At 36.6% G+C, this 20,367-nt stretch overlaps 1 protein-coding gene across 1 annotated transcript in view; it reads right to left on the bottom strand.

The window, feature by feature from the left end:
• The window catches only part of Tenm1 (teneurin transmembrane protein 1), an 873,778-nt gene that overhangs the window by 265,384 nt on the left and 588,027 nt on the right, over positions 1 to 20,367 (bottom strand). The window contains exons 9-13 of the mRNA XM_008833909.1: positions 17,756 to 17,955; positions 16,065 to 16,275; positions 11,045 to 11,146; positions 5,043 to 5,237; positions 1,602 to 1,802 (exon numbers count right to left, since the gene is read on the bottom strand). Of these exons, the coding sequence (XP_008832131.1) occupies positions 1,602 to 1,802; positions 5,043 to 5,237; positions 11,045 to 11,146; positions 16,065 to 16,275; positions 17,756 to 17,955 (909 nt within the window). The remainder of the gene's footprint in view (positions 1 to 1,601; positions 1,803 to 5,042; positions 5,238 to 11,044; positions 11,147 to 16,064; positions 16,276 to 17,755; positions 17,956 to 20,367) is intronic.

The following is a 20,367-nucleotide window of genomic DNA, read 5'->3' as shown; positions in this document are numbered from 1 at the left end:
TCCATATATGTAGAAAATAAATTAATAATCAGGTTAGATTACAAGGATAACTCCCATAATACCCAGTCATATTGATTTTTTAATCCCTTTCTAACTTGGTCAATGTGTCTCTCTCACTAGAAGGTATGACCCATTTCTGCAAATATGAATCTCATTTCTGACACCTCTATATCCCTGACATCAAGCATCATGCATAGCACATAGATGGTAGTGTGTATTTTTTATACCTATAAATGAATGGATTTTAAGAATTGCATTTAGCAATAATTAAAGCACTTTTATCATTTTAATCTTTTTTCTCTCTGTTTTTCCTTGTTTTTCTTTTTGAGATAAGGTCTCCCTTTGTAGCCAGACTAGCTTGGAAGTTACCAAGTAGTCCAGGCTGGCATCAAACAGGATCTTTTTGCCTCAGTCTCCTGAGTGCTGGGGTTACAGGTATATGTTACCTCACTGTACTCTCATTTTCTGAACATTTAAAATGCAGTTCTATTTCCCATATTATTTGAATGTGAATCGACACAATTTCAGTGAAGTATGGCTAGAATCACAGTTAAGTATTATGTTATAATTAATTGCTTTAACAGAATGATTCTCTTGCTTCCTTAGTGAAGGATCACAGAGTTCAGTCCACAAGCTAATTCACTGTTTCCGAAGTCCTACAGAAAACGCATGTTTTCTGCTTGCCACGTGCCATTTTATAATCTCCACAAGATTCATAAGCAGAAGCTTTACAGGATTTGCCATTTGTTAATTCTATTCATTTAATTACTACATAATATGAGGAGGTCTACAAAATTATAAAGGATGATTTTTTTTTCAATGCATATAATTGAGAAGGGAAAAGAAGCCATGTACACAAATATCTAGATCACAATGCCTTCTGTGCTCTCCAATCACGCAAATGGAATGAATTTCACAGGATTTGTATTGATTTAATTAGGAAAGTTTTGTAGAATGACTAAAGTTGTAGTTGGCCTTCTTGGGTGGGTTGGATTTTCCTTGGTGGAAAGTTGATAGTATTCCATAACGAAGAAAAAGCATGCAAAATTGTGAACATATGATGCACTGGGGAGAAGGAGATCTTACTGGTTACTTGAACAGAGGGAAGAATTTATTTGTAAAGTAGAAGCAGATGATAGGCAGCTTTAATAGTTCGTGGTGAACCTTTGACAAGAAGCTATGCTCTCTGAAGCTTATCTGTAGACAGGGGAGAATCATGGAAAATGTTAGGGTGAGGAGTGGGAAGAGTTCCTGGGCTATTGTGTTTTTAGTTAATGAACTATTTAGTGGAATGCTGGCCATTCAAGTTGAGTTGGTAGAGATTTGAAAGACTCTACTACCATAGACAATATAGCAGGAAATTTGAAAATTAGTGAAATAGATATAGTAGAATAAAAAAAGGGAGAAAAGCTAAATCATGTAGACATACTACAATGAAATTCAAGATGAAAACAACAAATAAATGATGGTAAAACAGTATCCAAGGAAATACCTGAAAGCTTATGATGATTAAGTCATCCAGACTTTAGAATGTACTACCTTAAGGAAATGATCAGTTAGTCCTTGAAAGCAGAGGGCAAAGAGAAATATACAGAAAGTACCTGTGGAGCAGTCAGATCCTGTCCACTTGGGATCACAGCTGCAAACTCCAGTACCCAGAAGAAAAGTCCCATGTCCTGAGCACTGTTCTTGACATATAGGAAGTGGGGTTTCACAGTTGACTCCTCCCCAGCCACTAGAGCAGTGGCATTCTCCTTTTACACAGATGCCATGGCTGGAACACATTGGATCTAAGCAATCCTCTGAAGGCCCAAAAAAAGATGGGGAGAAGGAAGGTTGATAAAAACATATGTTGGATAATGGAACTGATCTATTCACATTGATTTCATGGTATTATATAATTAATGTTGCTTTAATTAGGCAACAAAATGACTCATGCAAACATTGTGTTTAAACCAGAAGAATATTAACATTTAAAAATATGGTGGGGTATTGTAAAGGTTGCAGTCTAAATTTGGAAGAAGAAAATCACACATATGCTGTGTACAATTGTGAACAGTGTTTGACACCCCCCACCCAAACAAGTGGGTGGACCTGTATGGACCCTCAGTAGGAATTTTTCAGCTTGGCAAAGTAACCCAAGAATTTTTGATAAGCCATTCTATATCTTTTCTGAAATCAGAATGAGGATTTTACTTTATATTTCTACAAGTTGTTATGCAATTTTTAATTTGAACGAATTTATTTGGTGAGGTGACTTTTGTTGCATGAAATAGTAAAATTTATTATAACCTTGCATTTATTCCCCCAGAAACACTGAAAATGCAACATTTTAAACCTAATTTCAGAATTCAGTTCTTTATGGCTTCTTCTATCAGGGTACGGTAATACAGTTTTTAACATCTTAGAATATCATAGACTTAATCCCATTAGTCTCTGATGTTGTGAATCTAGAAATTTTGCCTTAGGAAAATTGTTCTGTCCTTTTAGCTAAGTAACTGTTTTATGTGATAAGGGAAGGTTGGCTTTCAAATTCTCTGTCTTCCTATACAAAGGAGACTATAATCATTTATCCTAGTGAGGATTATTATGCTTTGAAATACTTTTGCAACAATGGAAAATATTGATACAACCTGCCTGCATTTGTAAGTTTGGCCTAGTTTTAGGGCGTGGCTTGTTACCATGACAAGGTCTAACTTAAGCACTATTATGATTAGTGTTAATTGCAATTATGATTAGTCCAGGATCTCAGGGTCATTAGAACAGTACTTTCATACCTGAGCCAATCATCAAATAAATACCTAAAGGTGTATCTAATTTGATTCATTATTTGGATAGAGAGGTAAAGTTCAAAAGACAGAATTTTTTTAGAGGGAGCCAATTTGCTTACGTCAAAGTACAAGCACAATAAAAAATGACATTTTACATTTGACTTATAACTGATTTTCTTAAGAGAGTTGCTACATTCAAGTCATTTAAGTCATGTTTGTTAGATCATAGACCCACCAGCCGCCTTCTCTTCTCTCTCAGAAATCAGGTCACACCCCTGCAGCTGACAGGCCCCTGCTGTGAGGGCTACAGCTAGCAGATCTTGGCAGGGCAGCTAAGGGAGAGGTAGGAAGCAAGTCCAGCACCATCTCCATTGTAACTGCAAGATATGCTTATGGCCTCCCTATCACCTGCCTTCTCTATGCTCCTTGTTTTGTAGGCTAGACCAGACTAAATTGCATGGTGTGGAACTTCCCACCAACCCCTGAAAAGGTGGAAAAATTAGAAATGCCCTTTGTTCAGAGGATTGTTCTGAAGACTCTCCTTTGCACTCCTCTATGCTGTACATGATGGCTATATTTCTTACTCTTCCACTTCAAGTTCTCCTTTATAATGTTTTCATGATGCCTCTCCCACCTCAAGGCTGGATCATGCTCTGTTACCCGATGGTGGTGAGGCACTCTCTCCTAATAAAGCTCATTTTGATGGATAATTGGTCTCAGTTTCCTTCTCCATAAACATACAACTCTTTGTTATAACAATGCTTACAACTTTTTGTTATAGTAATGGTTGTATCAGAGAAATCATACTTAAATCAGAGGAACAAAATCATAGGACTAAGGAAGACAGGCATGGTTGAAATGGCTGTTTTTGTTTTTTTTTTTTTTTAGACAAAATATTGTGTTTTGAGAAAGCTGAAAACATGTGTTATGTCTAAAGGGAATTGTGGCTCCAGGTGATGTAAACCCAGCGTCACTAGGCTTTCTAGTACTAAATAAAAAGAGGCCATAAAGAAGGATTTTTCTATTATATTTGTAAAGCTCATGCCATTAAAACATGGAGGGCATTCTTGCTATTTTAGCTGTTTTACATAGTTTCTTAATAACCAAGTAAAAAGCTAATTTAAGTCAAATACTTTTTCGGTTTCTTATGAAACTTGAATGGGAAGAATCTAAATGATTTAGGTTATATGGTTTTCATGGTGCATGTTGTGAGAGACATCAGTTTTTGAAAACTGTGTGAGGGTCCATACAGCATCTGAGTTTATACTCACATATAATGACTGCAGTTTGATTCTCATAAAGTATTTCTAAAAATACCTTAAGAACTTCAGTGCCTTGTAAAGACTGAATGGAATTCACTGGAACCAAAACAATCTTCACAACAAAATTCTACTGCTGCTAATGGGAGGTAGAAAGCTAAAGTCTTGTTTGTTCATGGAATGGAATGAGATTAAACCCTTTAGAATGCTGTGTAATAGTTTTAATGAGCCACCTTTAAAAAGCAATTATAGTGCATTTTCAGCAGCCTCTTTCCTGAACAACAGTTGTGATGAGACCATCTCCCATGGTAATTGTTTAATATTATTTCTGAAATCAGTCTTATTTGAGGAATGTGGCATGAAAATGGTCTGATTACTAGTAAACTTATTATCCAATATGTCTGTTGAAATGATAAAACTTTTGCCATTTCAAAATATTCTTTTAAAAGACTCCTTTGGGGTGAATTTAATATAAAGGCACTGCTTTGAAACTCATTAGTGGTAAGCCTGCTTTTTTTAGGCAGTGAGGTCAAGTTTCAACATGAGGCATGTAAGAATAAGTAATATGAGCAATAATAATAATGGTAATTACAAAGAAAACATTTGCAAAACTTCTCTAAATGTGTATATACCATTATTTTATTGCGTTCTTTAAATGCAATGCTTTATTATGTAGTATAACAAACTGTAATAATGAAAGCATATGAATTAACAGCTAAAATCTTCAATATGGAAATTGTCAGGTTATAAAAACATTAGAAATGAGGAGAAATAATTTTTCACTGCTGCTCTGCAGGTGTCGCAGACACAGTCTCATGTATCATAACATCAGAGACTGTCAGAAGAGACATGAGTTTCCCCAATCTCAAACTTTTGTCCTGTGTGTCAAGGACATGTTGAACATTTATTGTTTGCAAAGACTGCTTGCATCTCTACTAGTATCACAGAATGAAACTTTGGACAATTCAGTGATCGAAAAACCTGAAGCAATATATTAAAATGGGGCTCTGACCTTCCTCACATATTTCTCCTTTGTATCCTGGAACACAGATGCAGACTCCCATGATGCAGGTGCCATGGCCAAAGCAGGTTGGGTCAATGCATTGTTCTTCCGGAACATCACACTCAGGGCCCTTCCAGCCATTTCGGCAGACGCAGTGGCCTTTCTCATACTCTCCATTTCCACCACACAGAACAGGGCATGAATCTGAAGGTTAGCAAATGAACTTGTAAGGTTCTTATAATTCTTTCAAAAATCTCCAAATAATAATTCTATATTGATTCTGGTGTATCATTTCAAGCAAAAAATACTACTTTTGTCTTTTAATTAAATAGGCCCATGTTTATGCTTGCAAACAGAATTTTCCTTTTATAAAAGGGGTAAATATATTTTATAAAGATCCCCCAAGTACAGGATAAATATTTGATTTTGGTCTTGTCATACTCTGAAACTATTGTAACTATTAATATTTTAAGCTAGGAATTTTGTCTAGATCTTCCTGCTTCTACCTCCAAATGTCTGCAAGGGTGACTGGCACATTTAAGCTTTTAAATTTTGTCTTAGAAGCAAAGCATGATTTTTTAAAAAAACTTATAAACAATTATTCATATTATTAAAAGTTATTTTTTAAAGACTGAATAATTAGCACACAACTGTCTACTTCTATTAACACTTGGGTACTTTTATTAGAATATTATTCTGTTTTGTCATTGTGTGTCTCCCTATTAAGTCAATGGTTTTTTTTTTTTTTTTTAAGACAGTGCCTGTGCTGGATAGCTTCAGCTGTCAACTTGAAAGATCTGGGAAGAGGGAATGTCAATTGGAGAATTTTCTCTGTCTGCTTGGCCTATGGGCATTCTATGTGAAACATTTTCTTGACTGTTGAATCATGTGGGAAGGCCCAGCCCGCTGTGAATGCTGCCACCCCTGAACATGTGGTCTTGAATTGCATAAGAAAGTATCTTCAACAACGGTCTGGCAAAAGTGAATCTCCACCTGCAGAAAAATGAAACATGAACCTTATCTTTCATCCTGCACAAAAGTCAACTACAAATGGATCAAAGACCTCAATATAAAACCTGAAACTCAGAAATTTCTAAAAGAACACATAAGCAGCACCCCCCAAGATGTAGGGTTAGGAAATGACTTTCTAAATTAGACACCAGCTGCTTAGGCACTAAGGTCAACAATGAGTAAGTGGGACCTCATTAAATTATAAAGTTTCTGTACAGCAAAAGAAACAACTAAGGAAGGGAAAAGGAAACCCACTGAGTGGAGAAAATATTCAACAGATGCACATCCAATAGAGGATTAATATCCAGAATATAAAAAGAACTCAAAGAGAAAGAAATAAGAAAATAAATGACAGAATAAAAAGATGGGTGATGGACCTAAACAGAGAGTTCTCAAACAAAGAAATAAAAATGGCTAAGAAGCACCTTAAAAAGTGCTCAACATCCTTAGTAATTAAAGAAATGCAGATAAAAACCACTTTAAGATTCTATCTTACCCAAGTCAGATTGACAAAGATTAAGAGAACCAAAGACTCCAAATGCTGGAGAGGATGTGGAGAAAGGGGAACGCTCATTCATTGCTGGTGGGAATGAAAACTCGTACAACCACTATGGAAAACAGTGTGGGGAACCCCCAAAAAACTTTAAATGAGCCTACCATATAATACAGTGATACAACTCCTTGGCATGTACCCAAAGGACTCATCATACTGTAGAGATACCTGTACATCCATGTTTGTTCCTGCTGTCTTCACAATAGCTAAAAAATGGAAACAACCTAAATGTCCTTCAACTGCCAAATGGTTAGTGAAAATGTGGTACATCTACTCAATGGAGTTCTACTCAGCAGTAAAAAACGATGAAATCATGAAATTTGCAGGTAAGTGGCTAGAGCTAGAGAGTGTTATACTAAGTGAAGTAACACAAATGCAGAAAAGCAAGCAACGTATGCTCTCCCTCATTTGTGGATCGCAGCACCCATCCTTTATATGTGAGTATATACATTCTGATGTAATACCAGGTGCCAGGTAGAGGGAAAGGATACATGGACGTAAAGGAAAAGAAACTACATGAAATGGGGGTAGTAGGGAACAGATGTTATCTGAAGGAGGTGGAAAAAGTGGGAGTAATCGGCAGGGAGGAGAGGAGGGAGGGACATGCAAGGAACCATGGTAGGGGAGGGAGGAAAGTCAGGAAAGGAAAGACAACGGGAGTCTGGAGTATAGGAAAGAGGGTGGGGATAACGGGGGCACTGTGACTAAGGAGTGAGGGAGGGAGGAGGGAAGCTGGATGGGAGGAAAAAGAGTAGAGATGAGTGAATCTCGGGGGGGGGGCTAGGAAACCTAGAGGGAAAAGCAGTGCCCTAGAAACCCTATGAGAAATGCATATAGAGTATCTGAACATTAATGCATATGTATACCTGGGAGCTGCTTGGCAGGGAACGCAGTGCCAGATAGAAGAGACCTCCTTTAGAATGACAAGCATGCTGTACACAAAGAAGCTTCTCTTTACAACAGATGGAGGCTACTGCAGAGTTGCACAACTGGTCAGGCACAGAGAACATATGCTTAGGAGATGCCCCGTACTAGCTGACACACCTGTAGTCAAATCTCTACAACTAAGGCTCATGGAACATAGTGGAATAAGTGTTAGAGAGAGGGATAAAGCACCCCTCAACTCTCACCAGTGAGACTTCCATGTATATCAGTGTTCGATGCACACAGGAGGCCACAACTGGCCACATTTTGGAGAATAAGAGACTGTAGAGTGTAGGACAGGACTCCTATATGGAACCTCACCCACCCAAGGCTCAGGGACCATTGCAGAGGAGGAGGCAGAAAGATTGTAAGATCCAGGGCTGGTTCATGAACATAAGGAGGTGGAGTCTTCCAGGCCACTGGAGGCTTGCTCATGTGAACCTGCAGTGGCAGTGGCGTCAAATGTGGGACCCATGTCAGCTCAATTAAACAAAGGCCCATAGGGGAGGTGAGAGATAGGTGGTGGACCTGCACTAGATTGAGAACTATTTGAGACTGATTGCTGCTGGGCGAGGGAGAGTATGACTTACATACAACCACTGGCTGAGCTGACTAGACTCCAGTGGACCCATTTACACTGAAGGACATTTGGATCCAAATACCTGAATGAATTAGGACTCACCATTTACGGCAGAGTGCATTGGGTTCAGTGGGGGGATGAGGGGGAGCTATGGAGGGGATCGGGGGTCTGGATTTGAGTGGGAAATGTATAAAATTTAAAGAGCTCAATTAAAGAAGGAAGTAGATTGAGCACAGGTCAGACAAGCAAGCCAGTAAGTGCATTCCTCTGTGGTCTGTACTTCAGCTCCTGCCTCCAGGTTCCTTCCATGAGGTCTTGTCTTGGTTCCCCTTAGTGATGGGCTGTCATTTGGAAGAGTAAGATGAGATAAACCCTTTCCCCACCCAAAGGTAGTTTTGGTCCATGTTTTGTCACAGCAATAGAAAGCTAACTGGAACAGAAATTGGTACGTGGATCATGGTACATTATGATAAACATGACCATGTTGGTTTTGGGAGGATTGTGGAAGAATTTGGAATTTAGAAAGCATGTTGAGTGCTTAATTAGCTGCTATGGAAGCTTGGAAGATAATGCTGAAAGAATAGATGATAGAGGCATGGCTCATGAAGTTTCAGAGGGAAGTATAAAAGTCCCTCAATGGCTCTATCTGAATCCTATACTTTGCAGTATGAATTTTTGGAAGTGAAACATTTTGTGCTTTACTGGGACAATCAATACTGGTCAGCTGGGACTGAAAAATCAGCTGTGATTAACGAAACCAGAATCACTGAGGTGAAATCAGGGAAATATTCTGTTAGGGCCAGCACAAAGAAGCTTTGATCCGGAGGTGGCCAAGGCTGCATCTTAAACTAGAAGCCTATCTTAGTAATAACGTGAGTCTCCCAGGTGATAGTGGTTGTGACAGAATTGAAGGGGTCATGACAAGAATCCGAGGCTTTACACTGTGATAGTTGAGGAGATGTCATTGGTGAAGGTGCAGTCTCAGTTGCAATGAAGACCTGCAGGAATGAAGGCTCAAGGAGAGAGTCTAAGGCTTGGCACCATATGAGGCCAGGACATTGGTAAAGGTGCAGCATCACTTACAGTGGAGATCCTACCACACTGGAGACAACAGGACTCTGGTGTGGAGTCGAGATGGTCTAGGACAGCAACAAGTGTGTGAAGTAGAGCTGGCCTAAGTCTAATGGACTAGCTATGTGTGCTGGGAAAGGTGCAGCCACAGATGGGGAGTTACTCAAGCCTTTTGGAGTCTAGAACACCATCAGTGAACCTCATCCCAGACACCGAGCTATTAACACTGTTCAATTTTGGTTTTGGTTTGATCTGATCATGCCCTAGTTCTTCCCTTTGGAGTAAACAACATTTAACTTGCTTCTTATTTTATGGTAGCCCACAGTTAAGATACTTGGAATTTTAAAAGAGGCATTGGACTTTTAAAGAATCAATTTTTGAAGACTGTGGAACTTTAAAAGTTGTATTATGTTTTGTATTGTGTTGTTAATATTAACATGGCATCTTGTGGAAAAAAAGTAGAAAAGTTATGGTTTAATACTGACATGTTTATATATCAAGTTGAAGAGGGATCAATTGTGTTATACAACTCTAGTTGTCAACTTCACAATTCTGGGCCACTGTAGGAGGTGCCACACCTGGGCCATGTGGTCCTGGATTGTATAAGAAAGCAGATCGAGCTCTAGCCAAGGTTGCAAGGCAGTAAGCAGTACTCACTGGTCTCTGACTCAGCTTCTGCCTGTAGGTTTCTGCCATGAGTTTCTGCCCTGGCTTCCCTCGATGATGAACTGTGATGGGGATGGGTAAGCCAAATAAACCCTTTCCTCCCCAAGTTGCTTTTGATCAGTATTTTGTCACAACAATAGAAAGTAACTAAAACAGAGCCCATATCCTTTGTTTTATGCATTTTTTTTTAAAAATCAAACCCTTCTTCACATCTCCACAAGATCTGTTATGATGCTGGGAACCTAGTAACTGCTTTAGATTCTCCGTTGAATGGAATTTATTCTAAATGAACAAACTTTCCACAAAATCTGAGATTAGTTTAGCAAACTTAAAACTTTAAGACTATACTGAAGATGAACAGAAAGCATCTCCAAAACAATAACTACAATTTCATAGGAAAGCATGGTCTGATTTACCTAAAACTTTTCCAGAATTAATTAAACTATGCCCAAGTGCATATCACATCCTCTTTAACCTTTGACTTTCCATTCTTTACTCTCTAAGCTACATGTCTGTTTTACAATTCACCACTACTTCCAGGTATAAAAGTATTTGTAAACATTAATTTTGTCTCTTTTTAATGTCAGACTGTTATGAATTAATTTATAAAAGAATTATAAGCATTATATAATCATTGGAAAAGATAATCTGAGTTTAAATCTCAGGTGGTACTTAACGTTGGATAGTTTCTTAATCACTCTGGGTTCTTTCTTTACTCATAAAATTGAGATAATAGTAGAGCAACTTCATTAGGGCTATAATAGGAAGGAGAAATTAAAAGAGGTTTTGCAGGGCTGGAGAGGTGGCTCAGTGTTTAAGATTACTAGCTGCTCTTGCGGAGGACCTGGGTTTGAGTCCCAGCACCCACATAACAACTAACAACCATCTGTAACTCCAGTTCCAGGGGCTCCAACACCTTCTTCTGACCTTCATGCACATTGCACAACACAGGTGCACTTACACACATGAAGGCAGTACACTCATACACGTAAAATAAAAATGAATGCTGAAAATAAAGATGTGATGCAAAGTGTTTAGAATAAGGTTGGCATACTAAGTGGTCACATTTTGGTGATACTGTTGGGGGGCAGTGCTGGTGTTGTTGTTACTACTACTATTGTTACTATCACTATTATTACTAGTAATGTTGAGATTGCCAATGACATTACTTCGTCTTAAGCAATCACAGTCATAGAGCAACATTACCTCTAGCACAGTCCGGTCCAAGGAATCCTGGGAAACAATGACAGTGACCAGATATACACTCTCCATTTCCATTGCAATTGGTTGAACAGTCATCCATTATTTCTTTTCATACAAAGGGAAAAGAAAAAAAAATGAACACATATTCAGGCTGAAGACATAATGTTTTTAAAGTTTCAGAAATTCTGGACCTGTAACAGTTTTGACCTCTGCTGTCAACAAAACATTTACTGCTCAAAATTAGATGCAATGCCAAAGATTTCTACATGATGTCATATTCAGTAGGTTATTTTAAAATGCTCTTAAATTACTGATTTGGCTGTTTAAGAGAAGAACAAAAACTAATTCATCTCTAAAGTTCATGAAGGGTCTAGATAAATTATATTCTTAAAAGACAATCATGGTAAAGCTTAAAAGGTACGAAAATTATAAGACATTTCTCAAAAGCAAAACATGCTTCAAAATGCAACACAGAAGAGAAGCACTACTCTTTATTTTTCAAACTTAGGTTATAGCAAAGGAATTTCCTCTCTTAGAATTTAGAACATTTAATATACTATCTTGACAGGTTAAATATGATAATCAGTATTTCATTTTCATTAATAAGTGACAATGGAAGGCTTTTAAAGTAAGTGTTCATAAAAAATAAAGTAAGTGTTCATATTAAATTCACCACCACTTAGATCATTTGAACCTAAGTATTTTTTTGAGAAATGCTTTCTTGGCTATAAATGCTTATCAGTTCTCTGCCACTGACTGCCTTTCAATCCATTCCTACCAAATAGTTTTCATAGGAATTGAGAAGATTTTGAAGGCACCTATTGGTAATTATGTGACATAAAGATGTGCAGAAAAAAACTTGATAAATATTATATTTTCTCTGAAAAAAGTTTCACAAATGTCAGTCTTTGAAAATGTCTATAATTTTTACAGTATACAATTGTATTTGAGTATATTAATGACCAAATTAGAGGTCTATGAACTATTATGTTCTCTATGATTTGTTCTTGCTGCTGTTGCTGCTGCTGGTGGTGTGGTGTGTGTGTGTGTGTGTGTGTGTGTGTGTGTGTGCATGTGTGTTACGCTCTTCCATTACTCTTTCTTATACGTTTTCCATACCCAGCATTCTTGACCCCAGAGTGTCTTTTCTTCTGGCCTATTGAACTCATACTTCATTTATATGCTGATTCTTCTTTAATTAAAATTTTTCTTTACTTGGAAAAGCTACTCCAATCAGGAGAGATTCTAAGAGGTACTCACAGTATCATCCCTTGAATAATGAGAATTACAATGACCTTTGAGAAATGGCATTTCTACAACTGTGGCCTATAAACCTCGTTCATAGGTAGGATCATTATGGAACACCTCTAATATAAATACCTGGCTTCAGCTTTGACTCTCCTGAACCTGTCTCAAAGGGTTATAGGCCCACAATCTACAATCAAATAAGCGATCCAAGCGAATCTGTAGGTACTCCCAAATTAGAGCATTGAGAGAAAATACTTCAGTCTACTTAATAATTAGAAAGCTAGTGGTCTGCATTTTGGAGTTTTGCCTTGGGAAGAATAAAGGGATGAGAAACAAAATGGTATTCAATCTATTTTGGAGGATTCTTAAAAAATTGGGTATAGATTTTGTAGATGCAGCGGTCAGATTGCATGGATAAATACCCTATTGTGAACGAGTGGAGGTAACTCTCATCACCATGTGAACATACCAGATTGACTTTTGCAGGTTTATGCAATCACCTGTCTGACCACTGTGTTAGAGTACTGAACCTGACAAACAAGTGACAACATTAACAAGCCAGAATGTAGTGGTCAGGAAAGCCAATCCTGCTAACTCATTAAACCATCAATTAACACCAGGAAATCATTAATTTATTTAAAAAGTAATTGTGAAATCGTTTAAAGCATATTTTAAAGTCACATATGAAACAATTATTTCTCTATTTTCTGCTTATCTAGATATCTTGTACCAAGATATCTTAAATCTAAATTTTGATCCTCTTTACCATGGATGGTTAATAATAGGCCATGGAGGAAGCCTTCAAAAATAAATATAGTTGAATTTAATTTCACATCAGATCCTATTGACAATTTTATGGAATCAGCCATGTGGGAATGTAGTTATTTTGAAAAATAAAAGTTTAATAAAGTTCGCTATCAAAAATAAATAAAAATAGCTACATCTTATTGACTTTTCTATGAGCTATCTCTGGTTTCCCACTGCTACATAGAGCTTAATTCCAGCAATGCGATTGAGAACCAAGGGGCTGAAAGGAAGTTTTAGCAACTGCCACCTTCACTGACTAATATTGGGGCAGTCTAAAGAAATGAAGAGAAAGATGGCTGTATCAGAAAAACAAACAGCTATCAACAAAAAGTAAATATTTTGTATTTCTGTTGAACTACAGTAAGCTTTGCCCTATATCTTTTAAATCTTATTTTAGAATCACTTCTCGGGTCCCAGTTCATCATGGTTAGGATGAAGTTTGAAGTTATATATTTAAAACTCTCTTCACGCACTACAGTAGAAAGCGCCTTAGTTTCTCCATCTGTACTGATGGTAGGTTTTGCTTCAGGTAATTTCTCTCATGGGAAAAAGAAAGTGTAAATAATCTTAAGGGATGTATAAACTAAAGGGCATAGGATTTGGAATCAGGCCGACTGCCTTTCAAATGTCAAGTTTGCCATTTGCTCTTTGAAAGACTTGTCAAATTATTTCCTCTTTTTAAGTTTCTGCTTATTTGTAACGTGAGTATCACTGTACATCAGCAATCAGAGTTCTGATGAGAATCCAATCAACTAACAATGCAAAGCATCCAGCGCGACACTTGGAGTAGAATAGTACTCTAGATGTGGCATCAGTTACCATTATATGAAAGCTGTCTGAGATTTGTGATATTGATAATTCAGTGTATACTGCTGGGAAAGAATACATATTAATATTAAACAGTCAATATTTAAAAAGATTATTTATAACTTTTGTCTTGATCCTCAGTAGTGGGACCATATATATTTAGGATCAACTGATTCTAACATTATGAAGTAGATGAATGAGCAGCATTTCAGGAAAAGCCACATAATCTTTACGTTGTTTATTGAACCATGTTAGCCCTCTTTCACTGTAATTAAGACAAGGTGTAATAATATAAAATATAATGGGGAGAATTTAGGGTAAATTACTCAAACACTTTTGATTATTTTGGGAAATATACTTGAACTTTCTTCAGTGGAACACTAAATATTTCTGTTGCTTCTAATCTTAAACACAATATGAAATTAAATACACCAACTTGCATATGCAAAAGACAAATATGTTGTTGACATGAAACTGATGGCTTGATTATCTGGATGGTGGGAGTGGATCTCATAGGTTAAGTTCTTTTTGGGATAAAGTAAGGTAAAGGGAGAAAACCATAAGCATATTTCTTTATGTACAAGGTTTTGAAAGGTCAGTAGCTTAGTTAGTATTTTTAAGTTGAGCTAAGGGATTAAAATAAAAGGAATAAAGAAAACTCTTCACAAATGTTTTATATCTTCTAATTTCAGGAAGGTATTTCAATCAGTCATAATTTAATGACACTCATATTACAAAATTGGGTTTTGAAATTTTCATTCCAATAGATTCTATGGATACACTCCAAGTGATGAAACAATGACAGCAATGAAAAAATATCATTTTTCTAATTTAACAAAAATATTTTGTATTTGAACATGTGTATATCAATGGAATTTGCATCAGCATGATTTTTATTGCTTTTATGATTATTTTAGAGGAAAATGTGAATAGTCTTATGGATAGAATACCACTTTGTATTCACTCAAGTTCTTCAGCATCAAGTAGAAATAGAACATTATTGTTCTAAGGAACAGATGGCATATTTATTAACAGCCAACACATCTTCCTAAACATGTGGCTGAGCAGGTTAACCAAAGGATAAAAGTGGGAAGACTTGTATAGAAAACTGACAGCTTTAAAAGCTTTTCCCTTCTCTTAAAATACATGTGTTTTAGGACATTTCAAACAATATAATGCCAAATATATGTTGTTTACTCTGATGACTCTCAAATTGCTAAGGAGCTCAGCTTTATTCACAAAAAGGTCATGGGAAATTTTTTTCACCAAAAATGACAAAAGACTGAGCTGTCTCAGACTAAGGAGGGTGACAGTAAATAAGAGTGTGTGCAGGCATTATGTTTAGAAAGAATACATTTTAAAATGCCTAGGGCAAAATGAAAGCCATTTGATTATTAGACTAAACTAATTCTGCAAGAAAGGACATGAAATGACTCAAGGTATTATCTTCTGTATTATGTTCTAATATTCTTATACTGTATTTGGAAGCCTTAATGGTTTTAGAATCAATTGTTCTAAAAAAAGTATTGATGCCAGTTTTTCAATTTTAAGAGGTATTCATTAGCTTTTCTTTTATAATCAAACTTGAATTAATAGAGTCTCCTTTCTGTCCTTCTTTCTTACTATGGATTGAGGTATCTTACATATTAGGTAATTTCTCTATCACTGATCCTGACAATTTAAAAAAATATTTTTAGCAGGGTCTCTCAAATTTGCCTATGCTAGATTTGCACTCCCTCTGTAGTTCTTGTTGGCCTTGAACTCACAGACCTACATGATATGTCTCCTGAGGGCTGGGATTGCAGATGTGAGCCACTAGGCTTGGCTTAACAGTTCTTTCCTTGCTTATTATCTTTTTACTCTGACGTTGTTCATCTACATAGATTTGTTAACAATTTAGCAAGGGAATTTTTCTTGAGAACCTATAAAGAACTGCATGATAAGTGACCTGGAATATCAGCAAATACTGGAGAATTTAAAAATATCTTAACCCGCATTTAAAGAACAATGAGAACAGCAATACAACTTTTACTCATAGTGGCATATACTGAATAATGACTTTAAGGTAGAATGAAAATATGTCAGAGAAATATGTTACTTTCTCCACTTCTATCTTTCTAGAGCTATGCTTTGAATTTAAATGGTACTCAACAGAACTTACCAATTGCTGTTGTTAACACAAATACTTGCTCCATCTTTTTGCCGTCATTGTAAAATGCCAGATACCAAGGTCCTTGGTCCATATACTCTATGAAACCTGTCTCCTGAAGTGAGGTTAAGATCAGGTTCCGAGGGGAGTGCTGGTTGTCATCAAAGTTCTTGGAATCCTGTTTTACAAGCTGTTTGCCATCCATTAATTTCACAAAATCAAACTGGAACAAATACAAATACAAATATGAACTTGATCTGCCTTTACTTTTTGACTTAAAACCATTTTTAACTACAACTGACTTATTCAAAACTTCTGTGCTTTGGTGGTGGGTGAAGTGGAAGAGAAAGCTATTAATTCTCAAGTATATATGGAATCAAAAGTATTAATTAATTCTGAAATGCATCCTCACTATATTTATAAATATTAGGAATATCTCAGTTTGGGAGTGTTCAAAATACTTGTTTTAAGACAAAACCATGGGAGGACTGGAGAGATGATGGTTCAGAGGTTAAGAGTCCTGGCTGCTCTTGCAGGAGACCTGGGTTTGAGTCCCAGCCTCCACATGGAGACTAACAGCCATCAGTAACTCCAATTCTAAGGGATCTGACATACTCTTCTGGCCTCTTTGGGAATTACACACACATGATGCACTTATACACGTGCAGACAAAGCACTCATGCAATAAAATAAATATAAATACAAATTAAAATGAACTGTCAAACCCCAAAACAAAACGCTAAGAAATAGAAGCAATATTTAATATTATGCAAGAGAATCTTGACATTTTATTTGAGCATCTAATAGAAGATACCTTTAAACACATTCTGCTCTGAAATGTGACCTTTGCTGCAAGTTGAAAATAGTTTTTATAGGTTTTTAATACAAGTAAATCAATAGTCAGAAATGAGAATATCACAATGTAGTACATTTGTGAGTATATATTTAAATATACAAAGGCTTTCTAATCAGTTTGTAAGCATGTGTTACATGGATTATTTTGTACTTCTTTTTTTGAGTCATATTTGAATGGTATTCCTACTCCTCAGCTATCTTGACTTGCCCAGAAAATAAGTTTTTTGTCTGTGGCCATAACTATTGGAGGGAGTATGGACTGAATGTTTAATTATTTTTACTATTCCTTAGATGCAGCAGTTTACAATGAATTAATACAGGAAAAAAATTTAACAAACCAGAAGAAATATGATAGTTAAGGTTTATGAGCAGACTATTCAAATTGTAGAGGTTTTACATATCTGAATTGTTATAAACTATTGCTTATAGAAAGAAACATTTCTATATGTAAAACATAACCTGCCACTTTTTTGACTCATTTGCCACCAACTTGTGATTGATGTGCATTCCTTTATTGTGACAAGTTTGCACAGACATATACAGAATCAACGCAGAAGATAAGGACTCTAGAGCAAAGAAATATGAAAAGGCTGTTAAGTTCATGAGGACCATTTTCTAGGAAGCAGAGATCATAATGTTAAACTTTCTTTTCTGAATATGCCCTGCTAAATACTGTTCTTTATTTCACCATGCTACTTTTTCTTTAGTTTGAGTGTGATTACTGTAGGTATTTCTTTGTCACAAAGATTTTTCTACCCTCACCTTGACTCCTACACTCTTCACAAAGGACAATACTTGATGCAGTATCCTCTAAAAGGATTTCAGAAAATACATATTATATCAAATACCTGAGTGTGTGTAGGTGGAATGTTTCTTCTGCCATAAATTCCCAGCAAAGAGTCCTTGGCTAAAGAAATATTGAATTTCAGATATACAGGGTGGTGGATAGTAATCTGGAAACGCCAGAATAAACCAGGTGGAATGGTCTGCATGACCTGCGCACCAATGTCGACTTCTCCAGTGTCAATTGCTCGTCCCTTCTGAAACACTAGTTTTAAAGACAGAGAAAATGACACATCATGTTAACATTAATTTCTAAAGCAATAGTTTTTAGCTTTTAAGAACAGATATGTCAAAACAACTTAGTCTTTTCTTCCTCTCCTCACCACCTATCTTTCAAGGTCTTGCACACATTAAAGGTCTTCTTATGAGCCATCTCTGACCAACAAATACGACATTTTTTTCCCTTAAAATCTTATTGCATTAATTTTATTAACTCAATTCTTTTAAAATATTATATACTGGGTGTTTTCTTCTTAGGTTCCAAGAGTTACAAAGTTGAACTAGGTGTAGTCGCTGTTCTCAAGGAGTTTTAAAAACTACAGTGCAAATGGGACAGTACACAAATAACTGTATTGTAAATGGAAATAATTGCTTTAGGTATTCAAAAGAAAGGATAAGTTTTTGGTTCAATTGATAGTCTCATGTCTCTTCATCTCTTTATTGTCCCTTATTATACCTTGGTACTAATCATAATCTAATACATCACATATTTTTTCAATGTATATTTTAGTGAATTTTTGTACATTTCATATAATACATCTTAATCATATTTAGGTCTCCTCCCATATCTGTACCCCACCATAGTCTGCCAATATGATTTCATGCATTCTGTCATATATGTTAATGCCTATCGACTCAAGTTTGTGTCCCCTGATGTCCCTCAGTGTGAGTTTATCCATTGTAGCCTGTTCAGCCTAATATATTGCTTACTGTCTATTTTTCCACAACAAAAGTAAATACTATGAGGACAAGGAATTTCCTTCCATTGCCTATTGCTCTATCATTGGTATCTAGGAAACACATGTGAATGTAGGAAAGTAACGTATTTGATCAATACATACTTATTTAATGAGTGGATGGATGAATGAATCAAAAAGGTTATTATGGGGGAGAGCCCTGAACATGAGTCTTTGAAAAGGGAGAATATTTCAACATAGTCCTTGGGAAGGGGTGTTAGAAGATGGAAAAGGAAGCCTGCATTAAAACATAGAGAAAGGAATTTGTGAAGTATGAAATATATGTATATACAGAGGAATCACTGTAATAGGGCTGGAAGTAAAGAATTAAATAATCTCCTATAGTGTCTTTACTACCAGTCAAAAGGTCTCATTTAGAAAAGCTAATTAGGAAGCCATTAAAAACTTTTAAATATAATTTTCATTAATTCCTTGAGAACTTACACATGCATACATTTTACTGTGATAATATTCACTCTTCCACTCCTTCCTCTAACTCCTCCAGCATCTCCCTTCTACCCCGCCCTCCCAACTTTATGCCTTCCACTATTTTTCTTTTTAGAAAAGTCCAACTTGTGCTGCTCACATATACATGGGCGCGGGACTATCCAATGAAGGACCGTTCTCCTAAAAAAAACTTATTCTCCCTTCCCTATCAGTCATCAACTATCAATAGATCCTTAGCTACGGGAACTTGTAAGTCCCTCCTCTCTCCATACTGGAGTGTTGATTGATGTGATCTTGTGCAGGCAACCACATCTTCTGTGAGGTCATGAGTACATTAGTCCTATCATCTCCAGAAGACACTGTTTTACTCTGCTCCTCTCTAACCTTTGTTTCTTAAAAACCTTTTCATACACTCTTATGTGCTGTTCCCAGAGCCTTGGGGGTAATGGGTATGAAATACATGTACCATTTATACCTGAGCACTCCAGAGACATTTATTCTCTGCATTTTGACCAGTTTTAAGTTTCTGAGTTAACTCCTATACACTGCACAAGAAGCTTGTCTGATAAGGGATGAGAGCTGTACTAAAATATAGGTGTGGAGGTATATATTTAGTTGGAAGTTTTATACTATTTCCATTTAGGAGAATAACAGCAACAGGTTTACATTTGGAGCCTGTGAGCTCCTCAGCTATAGGTTCTCGGTCAGATTAACAGTAGCAGGCGTGTGTTCTTTTTTTGTAGAGTGGGCCTTAAATCCGTTCAGAAAGCAGTTTCTTTCCCTCATAACATTTATGCCATTATTGTACCCATAGGCACATCTTGCCAAGCCAGTCATTATTGTAGTTCACAGTGTTGACATCTGCATAAGACTGTTGGTGACTTTTTCTCCCCCAGTAGTCCACAGAGCATCCTCTCAAATTTAGAAATTGAGGAGGAGGCTTCTAGGTCAGTTAGTATCACCTTGATTTCTCCATGTCCTGTGACCAATGTTTCCATTGTGACCGTGAAGGTTTCACAGGCAATGAAGAGCAATAGCAATAGCCTCTCTTGTTTGGTGTGTGTGTGTGTTGGGGGGGGGTGCTCTGGGACTCCCATAACCAACAACTCTAGGGGAAGAATTTACACCTGGCACTGGACTTTTATCTGCTAACCTATGACTTCTGGGATGAGAACAATTCCCTTTAGGGTAACTTCAATTAAACTCTTATATCT

This window comes from Nannospalax galili, unplaced genomic scaffold (assembly GCF_000622305.1).
Source record: "Nannospalax galili isolate Female #2095 unplaced genomic scaffold, S.galili_v1.0 scaffold75, whole genome shotgun sequence".
Lineage (NCBI taxonomy): Eukaryota > Metazoa > Chordata > Mammalia > Rodentia > Spalacidae > Nannospalax > Nannospalax galili.
The sequence above is the reverse complement of the archived record's forward strand: the minus strand, read 5'-3'. Positions and strand labels throughout refer to the sequence as shown.